At 42.9% G+C, this 9,638-nt stretch overlaps 1 protein-coding gene across 1 annotated transcript; it reads right to left on the reverse strand.

Annotated features, from left to right (window-relative positions):
- Positions 1-1,704: 1,704 nt before the first annotated feature.
- Positions 1,705-9,610, reverse strand: nol9 (nucleolar protein 9). The gene is made up of 13 exons (XM_004086291.4): positions 9,387-9,610; positions 8,634-9,107; positions 8,347-8,557; positions 8,130-8,260; positions 7,184-7,319; positions 6,402-6,498; positions 6,105-6,202; positions 4,243-4,410; positions 3,907-4,159; positions 3,713-3,827; positions 3,465-3,639; positions 2,125-2,258; positions 1,705-2,032 (listed from the first exon to the last, which is right to left on the reverse strand). Exons 2-13 carry the CDS (start codon positions 9,099-9,101, stop codon positions 1,913-1,915), a joined length of 2,106 nt encoding a protein of 701 aa, XP_004086339.1. The 5' UTR covers positions 9,102-9,107; positions 9,387-9,610; the 3' UTR covers positions 1,705-1,912.
- Positions 9,611-9,638: the final 28 nt, after the last annotated feature.

Raw genomic sequence — 9,638 nt, forward strand, 5'->3', positions numbered from 1 at the left:
TCTAAAATAACTGCATTAACGAGAGAGCAGGAACACCCTCACAGTCATTGGGGACATTTGGGTCAAATATTCACATTTCTTGTAAACAGATGACTGATCTGAACAGAAGCCCTTGAAGAAGCTAATGATTTTGAGCTCTTTTTGCCAGTTTTCCCGCGAGGCTTTTTTCAGAAAAAGCTAAACAAACTGAACTCAGTGAATAATAGATACAGATTTTAGTTATATGCATTAAAAAAGGGGTTGTTGGCCTTACTTTAAATCTGCCACAGTTCATTTTCAAGTGTATAACATAAAAACAACTATTTTACGTTTCTTAAGTTTGAACAACTTTGATAAAATATGCTGAATATATTTACTCAATTTTTCTTTCAAAAAAAACCTTATAAAATTAGTTAAAATAAGTTCATTTGGGCTGCCTGGTGGAACTATGGTTGCCTCACTGCAGGACTTTGGTTCAAATCCCGGCTGGAACCGTTCTGTGTGGACTTTGCATGTTCTTTCTGTGCATGTGTGTGTTTCCCTCCACAGGCCAAAACATGCTTCATAGGTAGATTGTTCTTAATTGGCCCAAACTGTGATGGTGCGTTTGTGGGTGCGGCCCTGCAGCAGACTGGTCACCTGTTCAGGGGGGGCGCCCCGCCTTCACCAAACAGCAACTGGGATAGGCTCCAGCAACCCCCTGACCCTGACAGGGGATGAACAGTTTCTGAAGATTTGTCTTCTTTTTAACACATTTAGAAAGTGAAGTTAGCAGTGACATGATCAAATACAATAACACATATGTTGAAAAAACTAAAGTCAAAGAAAAGCAGAATGAAACAAAAGCGACCAAGAGTGTAATCTAGTTATTCCTATCGAAACAAAAAATTAATTTAACAAATTTAGGAAAATGCTTTCTATCAAACTAGTTAAGCAAAAGGTTTTTGTTAACTTTGCACATAACGCCTTCATTGATTAGTCTGATTATTCATTAAATTATAATCTAAATTTGTTTTTCCTGTCTGGTCTTTTAACACAAAATGGTGCCATAAACGCAGATCACTATCATTGATGGAAGTAGATCATTTTTATTGCAATTATTAAGAAAGATGATCTGTATGACCAGTAAAACACGCAACTAACCAATATGTCTGTATAATTCTTCATCACTAAATAAGCCTTTAACACCTTTTTAAGGTCAAAAGTCAAATAAAACCATGACGGACTTCATTTTTAGTTACTAACTGACTGAATCCTTCATTTCCCTCTGTACTCATGAAGCTAAATGACAGTTTTCCGTGTAGAATTCATTGTTCCTCATCCATCCATCCTTCACCGGGTCTCGTCGGGGCGGTGCGGCTCTCTCCACTTTGACTTGCATGAGGTCTCTGGAGAAAACATCTGACCTAATAAAGCTTCAACAATGGCTCTGCCAAAGAACATTGGAGCTGTTTGTCTGCTCCCACCCTCCATAAAGTGGCAGAACAAAGAGCGGCGGGGGTGGGGGGTGTATGTTCAAACAACCCTCTTAAATTAGCAATTCTGCACTGAGAGAGTGGTTCTTTTCATGAGGGGAGGAGGGCAGCTCAATTTGTCTCTGAAAGCATCGTACAACAGAACTGAATGTAAGTTGATTTGATCACAGCTGTTCCTTCAGGCCAACAGCGCCGGTGTTTGCTGCCCCCTGCTGGAAACAGCCGGAAATGTACAGTAATGAGATGGAAGTCTTAACAAAAGTTATTTTATTATCTGGCAGGTTGGCAGTTTGGGAATGTAACCAACAGATATTGAAGATTTTGAACTACAGTCTGTCACGTTCCACTACTGTCCATGTGAGACCCAGAAGAAACACGCCCTCCAAACTCATGTTTGTTCTGCTTCAGAGAAAAGCTTGGATCTAAAACCAACGTGCGAGACAGCGGGGAAGGAACCGTCACTGCGTTCCCGCATGACTCGGCCTCGCCAGCCCCTTAAAAACTCGCAGCTTCCCTGCGCCGGTGAGGTCGAAGCTGTAGTCTGTGGTGACGTAGGGCGTTTCCCCTTCCAAGTCAGGCTGAAAGGCAGACGGATATCGGTCAAAGAGACGGCAGACAAGAGAGTGTGTGAGTGTGTGTGTGTGTGTGTGTGTGGGGGGGGTCAGCTGACCTGTGAGGTGAAGATGCAGGAAGGCAAAGAAATGGCTCCCAAAAGGAGGCAATTGACTTTCCTAAGGACGGAGGGATGGACGGGAGTCAACAGGAAGTACAGGCCCCGCGCCATGTCCACGCCCCGCAGAACACCTGGACGACATCATCAACAGCTGGTTACCGGGGTAACCTGTGGCCTGATGCGCACAACTATAGAAGCATGCAGGACTAAACCATTTCCAACCTTCAGGGGAAAAAGGAGGGAGTGGATAACTGACTGTTTGGAATTTTAAAAAAAAGTTTGTTTTTTGTATAAAAATTGCAAAAACAAACAAACTTCTTCAAGTTCCATTTTTTAAAGACCTTTTTGAGAAGATGAATTTCTCTGCCTAGATCCAAGCACTATGGACGAAGAAGAAAAAAAATCCTTGAACTTTTACTTATCAGTAATAGAGTAACATAAGAAATTACAATTACTGGACTACAGAAAGCCTCATTACTTCATGACTCGTGTTTTGAAAGCATAGGCGACTATTAAAACTAATTCATTGACATTGTCTGTTGGTTAAATGAAACAAAACAGATCATATTAAAAAAAGAATGCGTGCACGGATGTGTGCTAATGCAGAGCTGGAGATCGGTCAAAGTAAAGATGACGAGAGCGGAACTATAGACGTGGACGAATTCTTCTGGTCATTTGGCAACTGGAGACGTTCAAATTATTTTGTTGAAAACAAAGACAAAAACATTTCAGTTAAGAGCAAGTTATGCCCTGGACATAAACCCAATTTCCACTTTCTTATGTTTAGGGTTCTAAAAAACCAGATTTCTCTTGTGTGTAGCCTCTCTGCTTTTATTTTGTGAATTTTACAAAGGTATCTTTTCTGTGTAACATTTCTTCCCTTAAGAACTTTGATGTGAGTAGAAAAAAAAGTAAATTAATGAGTAGTTAATTACTCAAAATTAAGGAATGAGTGAAGTCATTGAATTCATATTTCATCCAATAAATAAAGTAATCAATTACTCTTTAAAAATATTTTACCCCAACACTTATTCTTGTTCACTTGTACACATATTTAATTTACACTTGATTATCTTGTAAGAAATCCAAGGATTGTGGAAAACTGTTCAGTATTCAGGTATTTCTCTCTGAGTCACACTGGCTGATTTTTTTTAATCTATTTTCGGTCAGTGAATCGGATCGTTTCAAATGAACAGATATTGACAAGAAATCAGATAAGCCACCACAAATTAAATTAAAATGACTCTTTACACCACTAATGCAGATAAATGCCGTTGAAAACAAATCTGGAGTGTAAATCAAAATGTAGAGCGGGCTTTGGGAAGCTGATATTTTACCAAAGCCCACACAGGGGCAGACGGGGGCCTGCGGCAGCAGCACCGGACCTCCTTTACTCGTGACCTTCTCCGTCAGGCAGCAGAGCCCCACCAGGCTGGCATTGACGGCATAGAACATGTGGGAGGGCACCACCTCGCAGTGGATCACGCCCAGCGCCACAGCAGCGTGAGGCACCTGAAGGGGTCACAGGATCTTTACAGATCTTTGCTGCATTTTAAGGGAGTTTGAGCGCCGGCTGCTTGTGTACCTGGTAGGGGGTCAGGCTGTGCAGGGGTCGAACCAGCCCGGGCTCGGGGGACTGCAGCTGGCTCAGGTAGGCCAGCAGTGACAGCTCCCGCTGCTCGTTGGAGCGCTGGTATTTCCTGTCAAAACATGGCCGTGGACATAAACGTCTCCTTCAGACTCAGAGGGTGGGGCTCGCGTCGGCGGCAGTGCACTTACGCTGTCCCCTGGCGGGCCACGCCTCGAAACTCTGCCTGCACGTCCAGGTGGGAGTAGGTTTTGGGCGGACCGTGACTCTCCGTACACTCGTCCATGGCGGTCTGAGCGGGCGGATGCGTCTGACAGCCGTGCGCCGTCCTCAAGAACTCCGGCGTGAGGGCGGGGCACTGGGTGGTGCTGCCGTGGCTGAGCTGGATGACATGCGAGACCGGCAGGACGCGGATCAGGTCCACCAGCAGCTGGAGTCCAAACCCTGTAAACACAGCAGACGTACGGGTTTGCCCTCCGACAGGTTCTCTGCCATTTCAACCCATCTGTTGGGGGAGCAAAGCCGACCTTTGACCCAGCCCATGGTGTTGATGATGAACGGCGTCTCTCTGCTTTTGGGGCGTCGGCGCCACAAAGACTTTAGGGATTCCAGGTAGCGGTCCATGTCTGCTTCACACGACACATCGCCGTAGTAAATCATGTGTTCTGGAGTGTTCTGGTGGGTGAACGGAGGCCCTGAAACCAACACAGCCACATTAACGCTACAGTGTGGTGCAATGCACACAAAAACACACAACAAACCAACACAGCAAATTCCAAAAACCACAGAAGAGCAAAGAGAACGCCAACAGAAACAGGGCAAAAGTAGACCCCCTAGAAATAGGTCCAGAATTTGAAACATTTTCTTCTAATATGCACAAAAAAAAATCCAGCAATCAGTAAGAAAAATGGTCTCACCAAGACTTCTTGTTTCAAAAATTCTAGTCATAAGTTTTTTTTTTTTTCAAGACACAAAACTGGACCATTTTTCTTGAAACTAAAGTCTTTTTACTTTCTTAAGCTACGTAGACACAAATTTAGCCCAGCGTTAGACATAAGGGGATAAAAATAATTTTTGGTTGTCCTTCGATACCAATATTCAACAGCAACTAAACCTACTCAGATGTCAGTACTTACATCTTTATTTCTTCTATACGTCTAATATAAACTGCTTCTTACGATGGACATTTAAAAAAACTCTTTAAATATTAAAAACAAACATTTTACTAAATATTGAAGCATCTAGTTACACAAAGTATTGCCATGTAAATCAAATACTGTTACAGTCAAATGAAAATACTTTATCTTACCCTATAATATATCAGAGAATTGATTACATTAACCAACACTGTAACCTAATGAGTATTTTTAAAACACTTGTATGGACTGGGACTAGTACAGCATTCCAAATATAAAGCAATATTTATATGTGATGAAAAGTTATAATATGATATAACATCTATTTCAAATAAACACATGTGTAAATGATCCCATGTTTACATTGTGCGCTGCAGTAGCAGTAAAGACTAATATCCCTGATCTTTTAAACAAGACATGCAGGTGCAATGTTGTCATTTTGTGATGCCTTCGGGCGTACTCTGTTCGTTCGGAAGTCACGTGACATCGTTAGTGTACACTTCGGTTTAAGCTTAAAAAGTCGGACGTCGGTTTCCCAAAAACTTTGAAAAAGAGTCGAAAAATACCAAAATGTTGAATAAAAGACCAGGTTGTCACACGGACAACCATCAGGTTTATTTTTAGTTGTCTTCCTCTAGTTGTCTCGGACAACAGGATAACCGCTTATTTCGAACGCTCTAGCCCATTGTGTTCACACTGGACGAACAGAGATGGGTTTTTCTTTTTTTCTACCATTTACTCGCGCATGTCCACCACCGATAGTTGGATGAGGCTTGGTGCGAAACATCGAAGCGGTGCAAATCTCACGACGTGGGCATGAAACGGTTCGGTTCGTTGCTAGCGTCCTTGCAATGGTGTTATTGTTGACCATCGTGTCAACAGAGAGGCTTTGTTTTGTTTTTTTCTAAAAACAGGCTCGTCGCCATGTCGCACTCACCAGATAAACCAGCCACACTCCTCCATGATCAATTTTTCAAACTGTTGTCGTCCATACGTCTCTACCAAATCCGATCACTGATTGGTCAAAGTTCAACCATGTCTATCTGGAAACAATGGCTGCGTGTTTTGTGCACAGAGCCCAAAAACAGTAGTGGAAACTTGCGTAGCTATGCGTGAATGTGGGTGTTTTGAACGCGAAAGCCCCAAACACACATTTACATAGACCTTCTATTGAAAATGGTTTCTTGAACGCGTGTCGCTGAGGGTGAACGTAACTTTAGGATTCCGTTTTTGCAGCATGGGAGGAAACGTACCCAGAAGTGGCTCTCTGACGGTCAGCATTGACAAACAACCAGCAGGAGTGAACTCTGTCTGACCGAGGTCCCCTTCCAGATAATCCACACTGGAAGTACTACAGAGCAGAAAAGAAGAAACAAAAGGTGAAGATATTTTAAGAGTTAGGCTTAAATACAGTCAGAAGAACTCTTGGTCCAGTTTATTGAAAGAAGTAAGGTGGAAAGTTTTGACTCCTGTCAGTTAGAAATAAACTGAATCTGTCTTTAAGCTCCGACAGAAATGCTAAAAATGAAGCAACTTATTGGAGAACTTACTGGTTGAGTAAAGTGTTGATGAGGACGCGGATGAAGGTGGACTTTCCCACATTCTTGATGCCACACACGAGGATAACAGCCGATCCGTCCATGTCTCCTACAAACAACAGAACAAAAACAGTTCACAGATGCAGTGATCCCTCGCTATGTCGCGTTTCATCTTTCACGGCTTCACAGATTTTTTTTTTTACAGTGCGGTTGTTTTTACAGTGCATTGTACACTGAACTTGGCCACTGAACTTCAGCGCACGGCACAAGAATGGGACCCTATGATGAGTTTTTCATTGCAGTTCTCAAATATAATCCAAGGTGGCATATCTGTTTATAAAAATCTTGTTGCTCAGAAAAAGAAAGAGCGCCAACAACTACCCATAACAAAGTTCTTCTCTCGGAGAAAGACTCAGTAGACACAGACGCTACAGCAGAGCGGAGTCAGGATGAAGAGGCACAGCTGGGACTGGGATACGCGAGTGACCTTGTGTTACTATTTTAAAATTTTTGTTTTAAACAAATCTTGAGCTTTAAAACAGGTTTTGATTTTTGGTTTCATTCTATAGTTCGGTATTGCATTGTAAAATAATAAAAAAAAATAAAGCTGACTACTTCACGGATTTCACTCGCGTGTTAATTTTGGAACGCAACTCCTGCGATAAACGAGGGATCACTGTAATCTACTTAAACAAACGGAGGGCAGAGAAGTAACGAGATGGCAGAAACATGTGTGCTAGCGGGGCTAAATGTCATCTCTGCGAATGGAACTAAATACTGACGGAGAAACTCACCTCTGCAGGCGCTGACCGCTGTGTTCAGAGCGTCTCTGTAGCTCTGCGACATTTTCAGGCCCTCGACGGTGCTGGTCAAAGGAATCACCCCCAACCCGTTGAGCGGAGTGTCCAGAACAGCTGACATGAGTTCATTCTAGAGACGCGACAACAAGAAGGATGTTAAAAACGAGCGTAAACATAACTGTCTTTTCATCCATCTAAACATATCCTAGCTACATTTCTGTTCATTTGGTCCCAGAGGCTGTAAATTAGAACTGGACTGAGCCTTCATCTCCAACAAAATGAAGTCATGTCAGTCGCCTTTTTTTGCCATATGGGCGCCATCAGGTGGGAACCAAACAATGTCAGTAAGCAGCGTTTGGTCCAAGTCGGTCTTAGTCAATATTTCTATGGCAACCACTCTCGCCCATCACAAGTGAGGTATTAAAGACCCACACCAAGGAAAATTGTGTTTTTACCATGTTCTGCTGGCATTTGTCTCATCATGGAGAGCAAAGGAATTTAAGCTCAAATTGCATTTGTGAGCATTTCTTTATTCAAATTGTTGTGAATCAGGAGAAGACCAAAAGAAATTTTGTGACATCAAAAAAATTCTCTGCTCCATTCTGATGCATCCACTTGTAGACAAATAGATCCGTGTGCGTCTTTGTTTTCCTGTAAGCTAGCGGGAGAGAGTGTAAACAGGGTTGTTCCGAGTCAGTAGTCCTGCCCAGAACTCAGAGGTAAATTTCTAATAAACTCCTGTTGCTCTGCAGAAACTAGTTTCTAGAAAATGACACAGGTTCGGTTTGATTTGGACTAAAAACAATACAATCATAATTAAAAGACCACTGGGAACGCTTTTACACTAGATCAAAGGATGATCGATTGGGCCTTTAAAGGATTGAGCAAATACGTTTGATGATTAAAATGTAAAAAGCTGAGAGGGAATTCTTAGGCTTACCGCTGGGGGGCTGAACAGCTCGCTCAGATGAGTGAAGCTGGACAGAAAGCGGGTCAAAGGCGTCTCCATGGGCTCAAGCAGGATGACCGAGGATGCCAGCATTATCTTCTTCAGCAACTTCTTCCGTGATGCTGCAGGCAAAGAGCACTTTGATGAATAAAAAGCTGAAGATTTTTCTTTTCTTTTCGATTGTTAAAACTTTCTTTGAGTTCCATACCCGGTGGAAGGTACTTTTGTAGAATCTGCGACGCCTCTGTTCGGTCATTTCGGTGGAAGTGTGAGGTTTCCAGAGCCCTGATGGTGAGGGGACAGTGCGACGCCGGGGAGTAGACAGGGTAGGACTTCTGGCCCTCTTCGATAGTGAATCCCATCACTTCCACACGGCCATAGAGACAAGTCAAAAAGCACTTCCCTCTGAAACATAAGGTCTAAAAAAAATTAAACCATAATGTAAATCACAAAAGCTTTATAAGTTTACTCGGTTAGTTAGCATGCTAAACCTACTTGATCTTGCTGCATGACCAGCACAGCATGGTTCTGTCGATCATCTCTCTGTGCACAGTGATGGAGAGCCTCTCCTTCCAGTCTACCAAACTTGACATCCCACGTCTCCCCTGTGGTCTGCAATCCATTTCTGTGAATTATCTGGGAATACTCCTTCAACTGTTGCAGGTCCTCTACCTCCTCATCCAAAGTGAACATGGAGCTTCCGTTAGTCTGAGGGTTCGTTTTCCTAACTCCAGACTCCGAAGGCTTGCTCTTGTTGTGGTCAGAGACCGTTTTTGCTTTATTTTTTAGCCTCTTCACAGACGGCTTTTTCTTGGCAGAGACCTGATGCTCCTTTACCACCCTGACCATGACGGGGCTGGAGTTCAGATCAGAGGACTTGATGGAGGGTCTGCATCTTTTGCTCCTCACGTCTTTCCACTTCTGAGATTTCCCTTTGACCTGCGCTTGTTTGTTCACCTTCATGATCACCTAATCAAAGATGGGGACAAAAAGGAGGAGAAGACTCACTGAAGCAGGAGGCGACACAGGAAACTGAATAGTTAGCCAAAGCTACACTCGGCTACAAACTCAGAAGGAAAGCAATAGCTTTGTGTTTGTTAAGAAGAAACACGATTTTACAACAGTATTATGACAAAACTATTTTTGAAATAACAAATTAATTTAAATGGCTAGCGTACCAATACAGGTTTTTCCCGTGTTAGCATTAGCTGCTAGCCTACCTATTTCAGAATGATGGGAAATGCTTACCTCTTAGAAAGAAAACCCGAGGCGCAGCTGTAAAGAGCTCCAACTGCCGCTGTATTAGCCAGGTAGGTAGTAAAACTGATTACCTCATATCAAAGAAGAGGCTCATTTGTGCAAGCAATGCTACTAGCATGCTAGCAGACGCGTGTGAACCAACGGGCTTTTCGTGGGTTGGATCAATCAAACGAAGGTCGGGATGTGATTGGCTGTCACGTTGTTAGGCAACGAAAATCCGCGATGTACTGTTTTTTCCCC

Source organism: Oryzias latipes, chromosome 7, assembly GCF_053564925.1.
Source record: "Oryzias latipes strain Hd-rR chromosome 7, Olatipes_Hd-rR_3.1".
Taxonomy (NCBI): domain Eukaryota; kingdom Metazoa; phylum Chordata; class Actinopteri; order Beloniformes; family Adrianichthyidae; genus Oryzias; species Oryzias latipes.